The sequence below is a fragment of the Lissotriton vulgaris genome, chromosome 7 (genome assembly GCF_964263255.1).
Source record: "Lissotriton vulgaris chromosome 7, aLisVul1.2, whole genome shotgun sequence".
Classification (NCBI taxonomy): Eukaryota; Metazoa; Chordata; class Amphibia; order Caudata; family Salamandridae; genus Lissotriton; species Lissotriton vulgaris.
Genome location: NC_141695.1, coordinates 269,626,718 through 269,646,956, shown reverse-complemented (window position 1 = coordinate 269,646,956; position 20,239 = coordinate 269,626,718). Strand labels below are relative to the sequence as shown.

Sequence of the window (20,239 nt, the reverse complement as noted above, 5' to 3'; positions counted from 1 at the left end):
ATTATTGCATTGCATCGATATGCGATAGCAATGTTGGCCCGCCGGATTGGAGAGCAGGGATGTGGGGCCGCTTTGTGAGTGAAGTGAGCATAGGATGTCTTACACTCACATGAAGGAAGACTGATGACAAGGTATGGTTTGACTCCAGAACTCTATAGACAGAGGTTCAGGAATTGTAAGAAACCGGAGGGAACTACTTGGGTAGAATATGTGTCTTTCTTTTGCAGAGTTATGGATGGTTGGATGAAGGGTGGCAATGTGGATAATTTTGAAGCGCTCTATGATTTGATTACAAGGGAGCACTTGTCTACTAACTGTTTTCCAGAGCTACACCAGCACCTTATTGATAGCAAGTTCACTAACCCTAGGAAGCTTGCTGAAGAGGCGGACCGCAGGGTCAGTACCAGGGTCCACAAGGGTCATGTGGGAGACTCCGCCAAGGGTGGGCAGGGTCCCCAGCAGAAGAGTGGGGGGGACAAGGGTAAATGGAGGAAAAGGGCCCCAAAGTAAATCCCAAGGGAACCAAGGTAAGGGTTCCCAGCCTCCCCCTGAGAAGAAGTCAGAACCCTCCACGGGTAAAGCTGTTCATAGGGGACCTGTTTCCTGCTTTCAGTGTAAGCAGGTGGGACACTTGCCGCCGACCGTTGAGACCTAGCAGTTTAGCCGATGCCCGGTGGAGCTATCTTGATAGCTATAGAGGAGATGGGCTGTGAGCTTCCCCCTCGGCCGTCACCTACCCAGCCGGACTTTGGACAGACTTTCCTTCGTCTCTCCACCGTATCTCCCTCCTTCCCATCTACCTTACTCCCCTACTCTTCTACACTCCTTTTATCTCGTCTTCTATTCTCTTTAAATGTTTCTTGCAACAAATGTAACTTGGAACTGATGTAACCTTGTAACATTGTGGAACCTCATGTAAAGCGCTCTGATACATCCGCGTCTAGCCAGCGCTATATAATACTCTTAAAATAAAATATGATCCCCAGTGTCCCCAAAAGGATCAGTATATGCCATCCTGTGCACCACCCCGTCAGATGGCCAGTGTAGCCCTGGGTGGGGAGGATTTGGGTGCCCAAGGTGGGTGGGATCCCATAGAAATGTCCCTTTTCTTTGAGATGATCCCTAAAACTCAGCTGCCTGATAACACTAAGTAATAGAGGCAGTGGGTGACCATCAATGGCCATAGAGTGGAGGGTCTGAGAGACACCGGAGCCAGTGTGACAGCTGTCAAATGTTACTTGGTGTCTGAAGAGCAGGTGGTCCCCATTGCATTCTTCCCATTTGTTGCCGCTGACAACACAAAGAGTCATTGCATTGAGTGGGGGGGGGGTCCTCTGGTACTCTTCAAGAAGCAGTAAGGCCAGCCATGCCTGTTAGGCAATGATTTGGATGGCTCCCCTTGGGCTAAGGTGGAGAAGAAGGCTCATTTAGAGATGTGGGATCTGCCTGAGTGGGCGTGTGTAACCACTTGGTCTCTGGCAGCAAAGGGTGTTCAAGAGACCCTGGAGCCTGAAAGTATGTCCCAGGGACCTGCCTTAAAGAAAAGAGGTAGGGAGTGTTGGAAACCAGCCCCCATTGTTCCCACGGTCCAGGGGGAGGTAGACCTTGAGGGGGATGCCCCAGGACCTACAGGGGAGCAAGTTTCTGAACTGGGGAACCTACATGAGCGGACCCATTGGCAGCAAGAAGGGGGTCTCTCCAGTGAAGAATCTTGTGCAGAACAAAAGAAGTGCCCTTCTCTTGTGGGTTTGAGGCAACAGGCCACAAACTAGACAGCAGGTGATCAGTCAGGATCAGATTGGATCTACTGGGAGAACGGTCTCCTGTATAGCGAGCCTAAGGTTGCTGAGCCAGGGTCAGCCAGTGTGCTGGTGGTACCCCAGTGCTTCAGAGCCTTCCTACTGGGGTTGGCTCATGACGTTCCTTTAGCTGGACATCTGGGGCAGAACAAGACTTTTGAAAGGCTTGTCTTCCACTTTTATTGGCCCCAGATGCGGAAGAGTTCAGATACTCATTGTAGAACTTGTCAAACTTGCCAGTCAAGTGGGAAAAGTGGAAGGAAGCACAAGGCTCTTTTCCAATCTTTCCCTGTAGTTAGTACCCCCTTTGAACCGGGGGAATTAACATTGTGGGTCCCCTGGACCCCAAGACAGCCATGGGCAACAGGTTTATCCTGGTTTTGGTGGACCATGCTACCCGGTACCCGGAAACCATTCTGCTCAGGACAGTGACGGCCCCCCTGGTGGGAAGTGCACTGATGGGGATTTTCTCCCATGTGGGGTTCTCCAGAGAGGAGATGTCTGACCGTGGTACAAACTTCATTTCCAAGTATTTGAAGTATCTGTGGAAGGAGTGTGGTGTTACCTACAGTTCACCACTCCTTACCAACCACAAGGTAATGGGCTGGTTGAAAGATTCAACCGGACCCTTAAGGGTATGATTATGGGTCCTCAGGAACCCATGACGCACAAGTGGAACATCCTATTGCCATGCCTTCTTTTTGCTTATTGTGAGGGGTCATAAAAGTCCCTAGGATTCAGCCCCTTTAAACTGTTGAATGGACACCCGGTAAGAGGACCTTTTAGTCTAGTCAAGGATGGCTAGGAGCAATCTCCCAGGAAACCTCCCCAGGATGTATATAGTTATATGCTGGCCTTCAGGAACCAGACTCGACAATTCAGACAACTCGCTCAGGCGAATATGGAAGCCAGCCAGGAGGATATGAAGCGGTGGTATGATCAGAATGCCACTCTGATTGAGCTTCAGCCTGGACAGAAAGTTTGAGTCATGGCACCTGTAGAGCCTTATGCACTCCAGGACAGGTAGACTGGACAATTTGAGATGGTGGAGCGCAAAAGTGATGTCACCTATCTGATGAACTTGCAGTCTCCCAGGAACCCTATGAGGGTCCTGCATGTTAACCGCCTGAAGACCCACTTAGAAAGGTCCAAAGTGGGCATGCTCCTAGCAACAGATGATGGAATGGAAGAGGAGACAGAACCTCTCCCTGACCTCCTGTCTGTAACAGAGCAAGATGGGTCTGTGGATGGTGTCAGCCTCTCTGCCACACTAACCCCTGATCAGCAACAAGATTCTCGCCAACTGTTGGGGCAATTCTCCGATCTATTTTCCTTGGTTCCTGGTGTCACAGAGTGGTGCGTCCATGAGGTGGACACTGGAGACAGTCCTCCTGTGAAGCACAAGGCTTACAGAGTGACTGACAAGGTCAGAGCCTACATTAAGAAGGAAGTCTCCAAAATGTTTGCCTCAGGGGTGATTGAGTTCTCTCACAGTCCTTGGGCCAGCCCAGTGGTTTTGGTCCCAAAGGCTGCCATGCCTGGTGCCACACCCGAACTCCAGTTCTGTGTGGACTACCGAGGACTGAATTCAGTCACCAGTACTGACGCGCACCCCATCCCCAGAGCTGTTGAGTTCATAGATCAGTTAGGGGCTGCTCGGTACCTCAGCACGTTTGATTTGATGTCTGGGTACTGGCAGATCGCTTTGACTGATGGGGCCAAAGAGAGGTCAGCATTCTCCACACCAGATGAGCACTACCAATTCCGGGTTATGCCCTTTTGGATGAGCCCCTGCCACGTTTCAGAGGTTGGTCAACCAGGTTTTGGCTTGACTGGACGATTTTAGTGCCGCCTACCTGGATCACATTGCAGTGTTCAGCGCCAGTTGGGAAGAACATCTGCACCACCTCTGGGAAGTGTTGATGGCACTGTGCAAGGCAGGCCTCACGATCAAGGCTTAAGTTAGGATTTTGTCTTAAGTCTGTCTTAAGTCTGTCTTAAGTTTGTCTTAAGTCAAACTTAAGACAAAATCCTAACTTTACCACTACTAAATGCCTTCTGTGAATACCAAAAGTAGTACGTTTAGGATTTTGTCTTAATTTAGTTCTGTGAAAACCAAGAAAGTGAACTGGGCTGATACCTGTCAGAAGGCTTTTGATGCCCTGAAGACTGCCATGTGCACAGCACCCTTGCTTCAGGCGCCCAACTTCTCAAAATAATTCTTTGTTCAGACAGACGCTTCAAAGCATGGTGTGGGGGCTGTTCTATCACAAATTAATGAAGAGGGCCTAGACCAACCTGTAGCCTTTATCAGTAGGAGGTTACTTCCCTGGGAACAGAGGTGGAATGCAATTGAGCGCGAGGCATTTTCTGTGATCTGGGCACTGAAGAAGTTGAGACCATACTTGTTTGGGACTCACTTCCTGGTTCAGACCTCAGATGGCTGATGCAGATGAGGGGTGAGAACCCAAAGTTGTTGAGGGGGTCCATTTCCCTACAGGGTATGGACTTTACGGTGGAACACCGCCCTGGTACAGAACACGCCAACGCTGATGGTCTGTCCAGATTTTTCCACCTTAGTGAAGAGAACTCCCAAGGGGAAGCGTAGTTGTCCCCACACTTCAGCTGGAGGGGACATGTGTTAGACCTGGCATCATTGGCGTGAGTGTCCCTTCCATTTTTACTGATTGCCTCCTCTGTTTTGATATGTTTTTGCTGGTTGTATGCTTTGGGCACTGTGCCACCACTATTCAGTGCCACAGTGCAAGTGTTCCCTAGGTTAAATTGATGTACTGATTAGTGATTCCATGATTGGATTATTTTATTTACTTGTCAGACCCTAGTACAGTGCACCATGTGTGCCCAGGGCTTGTAAATCAAATGCTGCTGGTGGGCTTGCAGCACTGGTTGTGCCACCAACATAAGCTGCTTGTGAAGTGTGTCTCAGGCCTGCCATTGCAGGGCCTGTGTGCATCTGTGACTGCCATGTTGACATGGCAAGTGCACCTACTTGCCAGTCCATAAACCTTCCCTTTGCTTCATATCAGACACCCCTATGGTAGGCCCGAGGTCAGGGTGCATTGTAAGTATAAGGTAGGACATGCTCTGGTGTGTGTTGCATGTCCTAATAGTGAATTACAGCCATTTTCGTTTTTCACTATTGCAAGGCTACCTGTTCTCCATAGGCTAGAAGGAGCAGTTAGATTATTACATTTTATAATCCTAACTGACTCAGGGAACATGGTAAAAATTCGAATTTAGTATGCCTGAACTCAGAATGATAAAATACATCTTTTAGTAACGTTAGATTTAATATTCTGTGTTTGAAAACATCACTTTTAGAAAGTAGGTATTTTCTTGCCTAACTGTCTAGGCCAACCTCTACTAGGTTGCATATTCTGTGTCTGGGTTTGTGAGTGACAGGGCTGGGGGATTCCAGGAAACAGGCTGGGGCACCCCAGTGGTGAATAGAGAGATCTTCATCTAGATGGGAGGGAGTAGTTGCACCTGGGACCTAAATAGGGCTGGGCCTTCCCTCTACAATGCTGGCTCCGCCTCCTGTGGCTTGTCTGATGTCTCTACTCTGCACTGTGAAAGGAGAGGAGGAATCTTGTCAACAAAGTGCTCCAGGGCTGTGCCTTCCCTCCACTGTGCTGGCTCCATCTCCTGTGGGACAGCTGATGTTCCTGCCCTGCTGCGTGAAAGGAAAGAAGGAGTCCTGTAAACAAAGTGCTCAGGAACTGGTTTGAACCAGGCAGAGGCCTCTCTGCCTTCAGAGAACAAAGGTTTTTGGGGTATAAATATTGGGACCCAGTCCTAAGAACTTTAGATCACTTCTGGGAACAAGAAACCTTTTGCCAAGGAGAAGAACCAAGGAATATGGAATAGTTTGGACTGCTCCTCTGCCAGTGTGCTATTTGCCTGGTTGGCCTGCAGTGGTTTATTCATTGCCAAGGAAAGGAGAAGGAACTTTTTGAGGACTTTCATCATCTTACAGAATACTCTCCAAGGGCTTGAACTTGTGCTTGCCTCCTGATTAAGTCTCAGGGACAAAAGACTTCACCTCCAGCTCCCCCTGTGAATTTCCTTGCTGGGAATTCTATCTACACACATTTGAGTGTCACTGGGAGCTGGAAGCGCGATGCACCGAGAGGAAGCGTGTCACCACCGCAGCTGAAATTGTCGCATTGCAGGAGAAGCGCGCCGCCGCCGCCTCTCCCGAAGAGCGTGTCGTCGTCAAAGCTGCCTGCTGTCGCATCACCTGAGAAGCGTGACGCCATCGAGAGAGTCGCCATCGCATCACCAGAGGAGCGTGTCGCAGGGCCTGTCGCGGCTCCAAAGTACAGAGTTGTCGCAAGGCTGCCATCGTCATCGCATTGTCGCATCAAGGGCGCTGCCTTCTTGCATTGCAACCGGATCATCGCATTGCATCGAGGCGCCATCTTGCTCATCGCAACCGACCCGTAGGCCGAGAATCTAATCATCACCTCCGCACCAGTAAGGATTATGACGTATCCCGTACTCTGTGCAAGCATTGAGGCATGACGCATCCTTTTCCCTGGATCACGGAGCCAACACATCTCCCACTCTGCAAATCTTTTGTTTGTTTTGCTTGACCCATCCAGGTACTTTGTTGAGAACTGTGTTGCATTTATCATCAACTTGAACAAAGCAACTTTTATCATCTTTAAGTCAACTTTAAGTATAGTATTGTGGATTTTTGTCGTTTGTGGTCTTATGTTAAGTCTATATAAAGAATACTTATTTTTATCAAGCCTGTGTTGTGTCCATCTGTAGTGTTTTCAGTGTATTACTGTGTATATTCACAAATGCTTAACACACTGTCTCGGAGATAAAACTGTCTGCTCATGCCAAGCTACCAAGGGGGTAAGCAGGGGTTATTTAGGAGTGTAATCCCCTTATCTTGACTTAGAAGTAAGGGTCCCTATTTGGACAAAGGTGAATACCATTGCCTACTAGAGACCCCCAGATCTAACAGGCACCCATATACCCACATACACATATACATACACTCACTCACTGACCCAACTACACAGACATCCATAGAGGTACTCAGGCAACCAATCCCTCACCCATACAGAAATGCAAGTGCCAACTCTAAACACCCATACAGCCACTTAAACACCAACTGACAGATATATACAGACATTCACACAACCAGTCACTCACCCATACATTCACTGAGACACCTAATCACTCACTTAGTCACGCAACCACTGAATCATCCAATAAGGCGCTCATACTCCCAGAGATTCACCAATGACAGTGATGTCATTTGAGATGTCACCAGTGATGTCATCAGTGAGGTCACTGGTCATGTCATGAGTGATGTCATATGTGAGGTCATAAGCAGTGCACTGCTGTGCGCGAGTTATAGTTAGCTAACTATAATGGTTGAATTTCACTGGTTTTGTGCGAGTGACACCTGAGCCCAACTATAACATCTGTCTCTGTAACCCTTGCTTTTTTCAGTAAAAAACAAAACATATACATAAATATATATATATATATATATATATATATATATATATATATATATATATATATATATATATATCTATATATAATTCAACCTGTTGCTCTTTGCATGGTCCAGGCGCTGCTTTTAGCCGTGCGTAACCCCGCGGTTGAGCAAACCGCCGTAAATATCCAAATCCCTTTCTTGGCAGAAAGAACTGGGTCGCACTCCACCAATACGTTTCAAAATTCCAAAACGATTTTATTTCATAGGATTTCCAAACATCCAAACCACAGAATCATTACTGAGCGTTTGGGAAGAACAAGATCTACTAAGAATCCACAAAATATTTGCTAATCTGGTATTGGTTGCCACTCACAAGACAAGAAAGAATTATTGGCCAGCCCAGATCCTCTAGCTGCATAAGGATGGTGTATGGCGAAGGATTGATGCTTGAGGGCATAGTAGGTGGTTTATGCATGCTGGAAGAGAAGATCTGAAAACATTTACATGCAGTACTTTGGCCTTGACTTATCTACCATCTCAATGGAAGATAAGTCAGGTAAGTGAGGGGCAGACTCATGGCCATGGCTTAGCTCAATGTGTAGTCTTGTCTTTATTGCCCTAATGTTTTGACCATAGCATTCCAGTATCAAAGTGGCCCCTGAATATTGAAGCTAGAATATTCAGATTTAGAAATATCGAGTACAAAGTATCAAAGCTCATTAAGTATAGATTTTCTATACCTAACTCCTCATATATTTACCTTGACAATATATATCTATTAGGTACGTAGATGTGGAGTTAGAAATAGAAAATCTATTCTACCTATTTATGCACTTACCTCTTGACATTGTGGTCTTTGATACTTTCTCCATAACAATCTCCTACTATGATATTCATATCATCAATACTCAGTAGTAAGATTGTCAGTATCTGTGACCTTCATTGGGTTTAGGGTACAGGATCGCTACACACTCGCAATGCTAATGTATAATTAGTAAACGTTTTTGTTGTTCTAACGAATTGGAAACAAGTCAATAATAGGTATCACAAAGTAATTCAAGCCCACGTGATGCCATCCTCTTTTGCTGTGATGGGTAAGGACCCTCTTGTTGATGATAAAGTGTTATTAAAAACAAACTTTTGTAATGCCTCCAACTTATGTGCAAAATTTACCACCTGCCATCATTAGCTACTAGTCATACGCAATGAGATTATTGTGAGCCATTCTCGACAATAAGCATATAAATTATTTCACACAAACCTTCATGTGTGTTTTTAATGTCTTAGAGAAAGCCTAATGAGTGCCAGGAATCTGAGTACCAAAGCTTGCAACAAGCAGCAGGAGAATATGACACACTCAAAATGCAAGCATGAGCAAGACTCCAACGCTGTATTTTACGTCCAAAAAGGCTGACGCCAGGTCTTCTAAGTGGGCTACAATTCAAGAAGCAACGCTTATGGGTTTGAATTGCAATTGCATTATGTAGTTTGATTAAAATGATTCCTTTAATGCTAGCCTTGCCTATGTATGTTGTGAGAACTATTGACAATTGTTTACACTTGATAAAAATGATCCTTTAACCAGAAGGGTATGAATCTGGAAATCATTTTTCGTGATTTATTAGGTGCAAAGTTTGCGGGTCTGTAAAAATGTATGTTATATTTTTCCATGTTTAAATCATTAATGCTTGTGACTAAGAGGAAATATTTATGTTCCTTTAACAATTTAAAGGTGGAGCCTCTCCCCAGGGAAACATCACTTACAACGCAACTTTTACAACGACATACCATTACAACGGAACTTTTACAACGCAAAAACTTTTACAACGCATGTATTTACAACGCATGTATTTACAACGCAGGTACCTTTACAACGCATACCATTACAACGTAAGTATTGGCAAGTATATAATTATATTTTAAATGTCATATGTTTGGGGTAAAGGGGTATTTTTAGGGTTCAGGGTCAGTTTTGGGTTTTTGGGTAAAGGGGTATTTTTGGGGTTCAGGGTCAGTTTTTAGTTTTTGTGTAAAGGGGTATTTTTGGGGTTCAGGGTCAGTTTTTAGTTTTTGGGTAAAGGGTTATTTTTGGGGTTCAGGGTCAGTTTTTAGTTTTTGGGTAAAAGGGTATTTTTGGGGTTCAGGGACAGTTTTTAGTTTTTGGGTAAAGGGGTATTTTTAGGGTTCAGGGTCAGTTTTTAGTTTTTGGGTAAAGGGGTATTTTTGGGGTTCAGAGTCAGTTTTTAGTTTTTGGGTAAAGGGGTATTTTTAGGGTTCAGGGTCAGTTTTTAGTTTTTGGGTAAAGGGGTATTTTTGGGGTTCAGGGTCAGTTTTTAGTTTTTGGGTAAAGGGGTATTTTTGGGGTTCAGGGTCAGTTTTTAGTTTTTGGGTAAAGGGGTATTTTTGGGGTTCAGGGTCAGTTTTTAGTTTTTGGGTAAAGGAGTATTTTTGGGGTTCAGGGTCAGTTTTGGGTTTTTGGGTAAAGGGGTATTTTGGGGGTTCAGGGTCAGTTTTTAGTTTGTGGGTAAAGGGGTATTTTTGGGGTTCAGGGTCAGTTTTGGGTTTTTGGGTAAAGGGGTATTTTTGGGGTTCAGGGTCAGTTTTGGGTTTTTGGGTAAAGGGGTATTTTTGGGGTTGAGGGTCAGTTTGGGGTTTTTGGGGTACAGGGGTACAGGGTAAAAATAAATTAAAATTACATTTAAATTAAATTACATTAAATTATATTTTTTTTAATTAATTTACGATTTTAAAATAATATATATTTACCAATACTTACGTTGTAATGGTATGCGTTGTAAAGGTACCTGCGTTGTAAAAACATTTGTTGTAAATACATGCGTTGTAAATGTTTTTGCGTTGTAAAAAATGCGATGTAAAAGCATGCGTTGTAATAACATACGTTGTATCATCATATATCCCTCTCCCCAATATGGCCGCATGGAGCTGAGGCTCCGTGTGAACCCTCTCTCCAACTTCCCGATCGGCATCCTGCTGTAATCCCACCCAAAACCAACGCTGCATCTACCGGTATACTACCTGATTCCCAGAAGCCTAATTTTTACCTTCTCAGACCTTGCCTCACTGAGATATGAGCCGTGACAGCCTTACTATCATATACACCATGATGGCTATCAGGAATCTGTGAGACCACACCTGGTGCCAAAAGAGCTGTACTGCAAAGCCGCTGACCGCCATTCCTCAATGCTCAATTCAACAAAGGATCCTAGACTTGAACTTAGACCTTGGGCTCCTCTGGCAGCTGACATCGACTGGAGGATTCCGGTATGCTGGGAGGACCTCACCCCTTATCTTGGAAATCGAATGAGCTGTAAAACAGCAGTGAGTGGGGTTCCTCAAGATACCTGGATGGTCCATAGTGAACTCTGGAGCTGGACTGGGCTTGCACCTATAAGGAAAGGACTATCTCCATCGAGGGAGAAATAATGATCCCTGGCCGTGCCTGACTCCAGCATGGCAACCATATTACTGTAGCTCCGGGAGGGACAGTGTCGGCCCAACCCAACTGATGACCCACTCCCTTGACCACCAGTGGGGGTACCATGAGATACCTGGATGGCTCATAGTGATCTCTGGAGGTGGACTAGGATAGCTCCTGTTAGCAATGGGCTATCTCCATTGCAGAAGATTAAATGTTCCCCAGCCGCACCCGGCTCAAGGTGCTGTAGATACAGGCAAGATGTTATCGACCCACTTCAACTGTTAACGTTCTTCCTTGTCCACCAGGGAGTCTCCGGATCAGCCAAAAACCTAATCCTGGGAACTGTCTTGTCTCCACAAGGGGCATGAGTATCACTCTGCGCCTGACCCTAAAATGGCTGCCACTGATCCCATCTGGACTCTCAGCTCCCCCTGTTTCTTTTTTGTATCCTGATACTTGTCTTTGCCAATAACTCCTGCATTGTATTTGTAATCATTCTGTAATTAATGTAAAATTTCTGTAACTTGTAACACACTGTTTTCCTTATGTAAAGCACTACAATATCTCCGGGTCTGGCCAGCATCATATAAAACTCAAATAAATAAATCAATAAGACAATTTATGGACTGGAAACTTTAGTTAAAATGTCTATATTTCCTGAACTAATTTTTCACTTTAACACTGCTTCACTTAGTTTTACTAAAGAAAATATCACTCGTATTCTGGTAAAATGAGTAGCCTTCTCTGATGATCAAATTAAGTAAGATTAGCATGAACCAAAACTGAGAAAAAGCCAGATTCTTTTTTTTGGGGGGGGGGGGGTATTTTAGCACTTCCAGACACTCAGCTTTATCAGTAAGCTTTTCAATGTAAATATTTTAGAATGCTGCTTTCTCACTCAGCTAATACATGCAGAGGTATACTAAACTGTATAATGAAATGGTAAGCTACATTGGCCCAGAAATGTCCCTGCCCAAGTTTGAAACATTTAAATGACAGATACTTGTAGAGCACGCCCCTACCCGAAAGTGTGTTGATGCTTAAAAAGACAGGCTGTGGAGACCGGAGCTCTTTCAAGCTTAAATCAAAAGCATCGGGTTTCAATGCGCGTTATAAAAAGAGGACAACTCTCATTGGTTTTATTCTTATTTGGTGGTAAATACCACAATTTCGCCATGATGAAGGAAAATTATTTCCTTCCCTATCTGCTGCGTTTGCATCACTCCGGTTATGGTATAACAGTAGAGTTCCAGGGACTTAGCAGCCAAACCTCCCAATGAAGAAACGTGGGCCCACATTGGTGAACATCAGGGTTTGCAACTCGCGCGTAGCAATTTTTAGCGACTAGCAATCTGCAAGTCACAAAACATGATGTACAACAGTGTCTGAGACACTGCTTGAGATTCAAATCGGGTTTCAAGGGACCTGCCTCATTAGTATTCATGGACAGGTTGTAATTTGCGACCTTTGGAAATGGCCGGCACTCACAGGGATGGTAGCCTGCTTGGGTCAGCAGACCAGCAAGTGACTGCTTTTTAAATAAAGCAGTTTTTTTTTTAAAAAATGCAGCCCATTTCCCTTAAAGGAAAGCAGGTGTTTTCTTTGCATTTATTCAGAGAAAGCAGGGTTCTGAGGGACCACTGCTTGCTCTGAAAATTTGTTTGTGCCCCTATTCACAAAGGGGGATGGGTTCCCTTGGAGAACCCTTCCCGTTTAAAAATGACTTACCACCAATTTGAAATTGATGGTAAATCTGCAAATGTTTTGCGACCGCATTCACAGTTGCAAAACATTCCTACATACCAGTGCGACTCACTTAGACGCATGCCCCTTCCTGATAGTGACTCGCAAACCCTATTTTACGAGTCAGTAATAGGTTACTGACTCATAAAATAAGGTTCGTACATTTGAAAATGCATTTTACCACTTGCAAATAGCCTATTGGGCCATTTGAGACCGGAAAAATGCATCATCCATCTGGCCCCCGATTCATTCTCATACAGAGCTTTATGGGTAATTCAGAAATCTCTAAACATAGACCTCTTCTGGACCGTAAGCAATACAGTGTTTTCTTAGCTTCCAAACTAGACTGATGTTGATGTATACAAACAATGAGCCGAGCTGCCGTATTTTAAACCACATGAAGTCAAGAACACGGCTGAATAGTTTCCAGGTAAAGTGCACTACAATAATGAAGACATGAGACTATCAGTATTTGAATTGCCGTCCTGTGAGATGTGACGGGTATGAAAGTGAAGATCTTTTCAAAAGACATGCAGTGTAAAAAACATGTTGCCAAAACTTGATTGATGTGTGTGGTAAAAAGAAGCCATTATCAAATATTACTCCCAGCTTTCTCACCAATTTAACTGGGAAGTGGGAAGCTCAACGCTCAAATGTCTGCCAGGAACTTGACCATATAGTTGGGACGTTACCAAATATCAAGATCTCGTTTTTATCTCAATTTAATTTCAAGCAGCTCAAATTCATTCAAATTCCTCATGCATTCCCAAAAATTAACAGCTACTGCCTGTGGGTCTTCTGAGATGGTAATAGTGATCTGTGTATCACCGTCATAAGATAGTACCAAGAATACAAAGGATCTCAGCAACTCAGCTGAAGGCGAAAATATTAAACAAAGTGCGGCTAAGAGATAAGCTCTGTGGAACACCACAGGGTAAACAGTAGGATTTGGACCTAAGCAGTTGGCACACCACTATTTGAAGTCTTTCTATCAGAAGTAAGAGAGGAGTTTAAGAGCCTTATCTTTTAGTACAAGGTTGGACAAGAGAGCAGTGGCGGCAGGTAACATTTGAAAGTGGTGAGCCGTAAACTGTGCGGTGGTTCTCACTGTGACGAGTGAGAGTAGCGAGCAAGCCTGATCGCCATAAGGAGGGCTTGGGGGGTTTCCCCCCAAGAAAAGTTTGAAAAAGAGTGGGCAAATGGTGCATTTTCAAGCAAATTTGAGAAAGCAATACGGGTAAAAAGGCAATTGTGAAAGTACAGTTATTACAATAATAAAGCGATGTCAATGTCATATAATAACATAGGTAGTTGCTTATTGAGTATAAGCACAGAACTTCATAACAGACTTCGAGATAACAATGCTGAGTACCATTCATACATAGCACATTTGACATCAAAATGCTCTTTTTGTTGAAGCATTCACCTTATCTGTTTGAGCTCGTAAAATAACTAAAGCAGTGGCAGCTGGTGATTTTTTTAAAGTGTTAAAAAGTTAGCCCCAAGTGAGCCCAACCAATATAAGTCAAGAACAAGGGGAGGGCGTTTGTCCTCTGAGAAATTTTTCAAAGAAAAAAAGGGAAAATAGTGCATTTTTAGCTAATTTAGACAAAAAATGAAAAAGCAATACAAATCTAGACCACATATAGGGTGCACGACAACAAATTAGCATTATTGTAAGGAGGAAGACTGAACACTTCTAGTAAAGTACACATGCACCCCAGTAAGCAGTCTAGGGACATAGTGTTGGACTATACCTGTCTTGTATTTTTAGTTGTCACAAATCTAACATAAAACAAAAACATAAGTGGGCAGTGTAAGGCACAATACCCACCATGAAAGCTTTAATGTGAAAACACATGTCCTTCTGTAATAACCAAGACATACACAGCGGCAGTCCTATCCTGCTTCAGCATTGTGGCTTTTATTAAAAACCGGACCCTAGACGGAATACATCATCTCCCAAATATATTCCATAACTATTTCTCACAACGAAACATCGATCACATGCATCAGTTTACAATGTTGTTGCACTATAAAATATAAAAGCCAACAGTTGAAAAACTGCTGCAAAACATATATATATATTTTTTTTGATCAAATGTAATTGATTGAGTTCCACAAAGCAATACCATACAGTAGTTGAACAAAATGAGCGAAGCTACAACGCATGTACCCAGGGCGTTACACGTCTCATCCATCTATCCGTCTAATGGGGGTAACCATGTGTCAGTGTAGGCTCGTATGGCGGAAGTCAAACCCAGCAATGTCTGCAAGAACTCTTATCCACCAACCTCCCCGAAACCCCTACCCGCCCCAACCATCCCCATCTGCTTCCGACCCTCGACCCTTACCAACCCCCCCCACCCTCCCCACTCGGTGTGTTCCTAACATTGCCTATTGGTGGCTGTACGGGGTCAGGCTAAACCTTGTGTTCCGCTTTGGTCGTCTCGTCACAGAATTCTTCCGCCAGCTTCAGAACCCTGAGATATTTCGGGCAGGTGAGCTCCGTGAATTCTTGGGAAAGCAGGGAGATGAGTGGTTGCCATATTTCTCTAAACGTGTCTGATGCTTGCGTGAGCGAGGCTTGTATCCTTTCCATCCCCATGATATACCATAACCTGTGTAGCCACCCCGTGTGAGTGGGTTTTCTCGAGGTGCCCCACAGTGACAGGATGTGTTGGGTTGCTGCCCCCAGTGCCAATCCCATCTGCCTCCCCCGTAATAATTTAAGTGGGAACATATGTCTGTTGGGGAGCCCCAGGATCGCATAAGCCGGGAAACAGGGAATGTCAGTCTCAAAGTGGGTGTCCACGTCTTTAAGCACCACCTCCCAGTATTCCTGAACCTCGATACACTCCCAGAGTATGTGTAGCATGGTCCCTGTGTGTCCACACCTTCTCCAGCATTTGGGGTCTTTGCTTGGGTTCCCCACGTGTAGGCGTTCCGGAGTCAAATGCCAATAATAGGCGACTTTCACTGCCGCCTCCTTGCTAGCCGTATTTCTAGCTGTGAGGTGAGCCCGATAGTATATGTCCTGCCATTCTTTGTCAGAGAGAGTTCGCCCCAGTTCCCTCTCCCAGCGTTTCTGCCCGGCGGATCTCTCTGTAGGAGGTGGCGGGGAGAGCATTAGATATAGTTCTGTGATGGACCTTGAGTCCGATGTTTTAGTTATAATCCATCTCTCGTAAGAGGTGAGAGGACGACTGGATAGAGACACCACGTCAGTGTGTGTCAGCCAGTGCCTAAGTTGGAAGTACTGGTAGCGGTGCCGTTTATCAAGTGTGTAATCCGCTGTCACTATGTCCCACGTCAAAAAGCCGTCTGTATCAAATAAGTGACCCGCGGAGCGGCACTCAGATTGTCGCCACTGAGGGAACGAGCCCTGCGGCATGCCCGGGGGGAACGCCGGGTTGTCCAACAGAGGTGTCATAGGGGAAGGAATGGTCGTGAGGCCCTTCGGGACCGCGGTTGCGTCCCACCCTTGTAAAAGAGTCCTGGTGATAGGGGATTTCTTAAGGTATGTTGGTCTGTCAGGACGTGCCAGGAAGGGGACTTTCCAGAGGGGTAGGCCCGCCATGGCTCTGTCTTGAAATAACCAGTGCTTTTCGGAAGTAGGCCTGGACCACACTAGGAGGTATCTGAGCTGTGCTGCCTGAAAGTAGCGCCGTAGGTCCGGAACGCCTAGGCCCCCCTCAGCTGTCACCCGTGTGGCCAGGTCCCGCCGCAGCCTGGGCCTCTTGCTAGCCCACACATAGTGGTTCAGAGTGTCTTGCAATTTCTTTAGCATCCCTACTGGGGGGGTGACCGGGATAGTCTGGAATAGGTAAAGGATCTTAGGCAGTAAGGACATTTTGATGGCTGCCACGCGTCCCAGCCACGAGAGCGGCTGCTGTTTCCATCTCGCGATGTCCCCCTGAATATGTGACAGGAGTTTAGTGTAGTTGAGGTCGACCGTCTGGACAGTTGCTGGCGTCAGGTCTATCCCCAGGTATTGTATTATGGTGCTGACCTCAAGTCCCCCTATGTGCAGCGATTCTCTGTTAGCTGGCCGGGTGTTGCTTCCCAATGGGAGGACAACGAACTTCTGTATATTCATTTTAAGCCTGACACCTCCCCGAACGCGTTCATTTCTGACAGGAAGGCCAGTATTGAGACCCTAGGACTATCCACCGCGACAAGGATGTCGTCCGCGTATAGACTCATAGTCTGCTCCACCCCCCGAATGTGACCCCTGTGATGGTTCTGTTGTCACGAACACGCTGGGCGATTGGCTCAATGTAGAGAGCGAACAGGAGCGGCGAGAGCGGGCAGCCTTGCCGTGTGCCTCTTTGGATGTTGAACGGCTTGGAGCTAACCCCATTCACTTTGATTGTCGCCCGGGGTGACGCATAGCAACCCGCCACCCAGGAACGGAAGCGGGAACCCACGCCAAATTTCGCCAGCGTGTTGTCTAGAAATCTCCAGTCCAACCTGTCGAACGCCTTCTCGGCGTCGACCGAAAGTAGTGCTGCATCGGAGGCGTTGAAGTTAGCTTTGTCTATGACATGCATTATGCGTTTAGTGTTGTCTGCGCACTGCCGGGTGGGGACGAAGCCCGCCTGGTCCGGTTCGATTATGCCTGGCAGGCAAGGGGCCAGGCGTGAGGCCAAGATGCCCGTAAAGAGCTTTAGGTCAATATTGAGGAGCGATATCGGCCTGTATGCCGCACACCGCGCAGGGTCTTTGCCTGGCTTTGGCAGGACTACGACCTCTGCCTCCAGCATCTCTGTCGGAATCGAGCCTGGGCCCCCGAAGGAGTTAAATAATTTCGTAAGGACTGGCGCCAGGAGGGGGCAAAAGGACTTGTAGAAGCCCGCGGAGAAGCCATCCGGGCCTGGGGCCTTCAAGGGTTTGATCCGGGCAATGGCCGATATAACTTCCTCTAGGCGAATGGGGGCATCCAGCGCACTAGCGTTCGTTTCTTTGATAGCGGTGACATCCATGGTCTCAAGGTAGGCCCTCCCCGCCTCCTCCTCGAGGGTCGGGTCTGCAGCATAGAGCTGTGCATAGAAGGCTCGAATAGCCTCCGCTATGCGGTCATCCTCTCGGACTTCGTCACAGTCGTCCCCACGTATAATGGGGATTTTGGAGCGGACAGTTTTAGCCTTAAGTTTGCTGGCTAGTAGGCGACCAGTCTTGTCCCCCCCTACATAGTACGTGTGGCGAAGGAGGAGTGCTGCATATTCCGCCCTGTCCAGGTCCAGGCTCGCCAGTTGAGCCCTGACCGCTTTCAGTTTGCGCCAGATCCAGGGGGCGCCCGTCCGGCAGTGAACCCTCTCCAACTCCAGCACCTGTTCCTCTAGTTCCCGCCTCTGTTCCTTTCGCTCCTTATTATCCGCTGCTGCAATCGCCATGATGTTGCCCCTAAGAACCCCCTTGAGCGCCCCCCACAGTGTCGACTGGGCCACCTCCCCCGTGTCGTTTTGTTCCAAGTAGCTAGTGATACTTTGGGACAGCTGCTGTACCACCCCTTTGCGAGAGAGTAGGCTTTCTCTGAGTTGCCACCTGCCCCTGTGCGGAGATGTGCGCGGAACTGTCAATTGAAGGATCACCGCTTCGTGGTCCGATAGTGCCGCTGGTGTAATGTCTATGTCCTGAATCATGGGGGTCATGTCTATAGAGCCCAGAAAGTGATCTATCCTTGCGTATGTGCGGTGCACGGGTGAATAAAAATTGTATCCTGGGGCGGTGTGGTGTATTTCCCGCCAAGTGTCAATCAGCCCCCTATCCTTCAACCACTGCCTCCCCGCCGCGGAAAGCGCCCCCGTGTCCCCAAACCTCTTCCCGTACCTTTCCATCTTGTTGTCCATGACTAGATTTATGTCTCCCCCTACCAAAACATGCCTCAGGTCTCCCGACAGCGCCTCGGACAGTGCCCCTCTAAGGATGGCCTCCTGTTTGGTGTTGGGTGCGTAGATAGAACGTAGTGTGAAGGAAAAGGTGCCTATGTGAATGGTGTGCGCTAAGAGTCTGCCCTTGATTTCGGCCACCTTACTCCCCACCCGCCCTTTAAAATGCCTGGCCACCAGTATGGCCACTCCTGCTTTTTTCTCTTTAGTCGTGGAGTAAAATTGATGAGGGAAGGCTCTGGCTTTCATGCGGTGCCAATCCTTCGCCAACAAGTGTGTCTCTTGTAACAAACAAGTTTCCGCCCCAGAATGCTCTAGGAATGAGAGAACCGCCCTCCTTTTTATTGGATTATTAAGTCCCTTCACATTAAGGGAGAGGATACGAATGCTGTCAGCGGCCATGAGAGTGTGTTTGTTCTGCCTGCGCTGGACCTAGCCCCAAGCCACCCCTCCCTTGGTTGCCTGTCGTCAGTTCGATTCGAACACACCGAGTTCCCAGCCCCAACCCTTCCCGCCCCCCCCCTCCACCCTGAACCCCAACCTGCAAACCCCAACAAGTGAACATAGTCCAGGGCTTATCCGGCAACAGTCCAGACGCTTGGTGTAGTCTCTGAGAGCGGGAAAACGTGGCAATGGCGGACCTGGAGCCTCCCGTCTCGCCACCCCCCCACGGCATGTGCTGAGTGATGGTCTACCCCTGTGCTCATGTGTCTTCAAGGACCTACCGTGGTGTCAGTGGAAACTTTCTGAAACGCTGCTGCATGTTCGTTCGCTACCGTCTCCGGGTCCGGCCTGAACCCCTTCTTTGGTGTGCGACGGCCTCTCATCGTCTTCCAGCCGTCTGCCTGTGAGCGCGGAGAGCGTGATTGGGAAGGCCTTAAGTTGGAGTTGTCTTCTAATCCTCCCTCTTCCATGGGAAGGCCCAGGACGGCGCAGGTGTCTCTCAGGGACCTGAGTTGATGGAGCGTTCCGTTCCACTTAAAGACCAGTCTAAAGGGGTGTCCCCACGAATACAGGACCCCCTTATCTCGTAGGAAGGTAGTCGCCACCTTTAACGCCCGCTGCTTCTGTAGAGTGATCGTGGATAAGTCCTGGAAGAGTTCGACAGTGTGCTCCCTGAAGCGGATAGGTTGTTTCCGGGGCGCCACCTTCAGGATGCGTTCTTTGAGGGGATAATCGGGCAAGAAGGCCAGGATATCCGGAGCGGGGGCTGGTGCCCTGCGCGCTAGGCCCACCCTGTGGGCCCTGTCGATTCTGATCTCAAAGTCCTCGTTTTCGCCTAGGACATCTCGGAACAGATCCTGCAAGTATGCAGTGATGTCTCCCCCTTCCGACTTGAGTGGCACGTTCCGTACCCTGATGTTGTTTCTCCTAGAACGGTTCTCCAGGTCCTCAGCGTGGGCCTGGAGGTCGGTCTGTTGATCGTGCAGCCGGAGGATTTCTTGCTGCAACTGTTCCACCTCTGCACTTCGAGCTTGATCCGAGGCCTCCACAGCTGCCACTCTCTCACCTATGTCGTCTACATCGCGGCGTAGCTCTTTGGAGTCCCCCGCCATGTCCTGCCTGAGGGTTTGAATGTCTTCTTTGAGAGATGAGAACAATGCTTCCATGAATGATTTCGTGGCTGGGGCGTCCCCTTCATCGCGCTGGTTCGCCGGCAGCGGCTTGTCCGGGCTTTTGTCCCCCTTAGGAGCCCCTTTTGCCAGCATGTCGGGGATGGTACGCTCTCCCCTGCGGTTAGTGGAGGACATGCCCCTCCTGTCCCTCGGGGCACCCCCGCTGCGTTTGTGTCCTCCGCTGGTCCCCTCGGCGCGTGCAAGCCGGCCCCTCACCTCCGTCCTGCTTTGCCCCGCAGCCCGAGCTTTTTAGAGCTTCCTCATGC

At 47.4% G+C, this 20,239-nt stretch overlaps 1 protein-coding gene across 1 annotated transcript in view; it reads left to right on the top strand.

Annotated features, from left to right (window-relative positions):
* LOC147701364 (B-cell receptor CD22-like) overlaps nt 1-8,871 on the top strand; it is a 351,247-nt gene extending 342,376 nt beyond the window's left edge. The window contains exon 9 of the mRNA XM_086930064.1: nt 8,572-8,871. Within this exon, the coding sequence (XP_086786190.1) occupies nt 8,572-8,658 (87 nt within the window). The 3' untranslated portion in view covers nt 8,659-8,871. The remainder of the gene's footprint in view (nt 1-8,571) is intronic.
* The last annotated feature ends 11,368 nt before the right edge of the window (nt 8,872-20,239 follow it).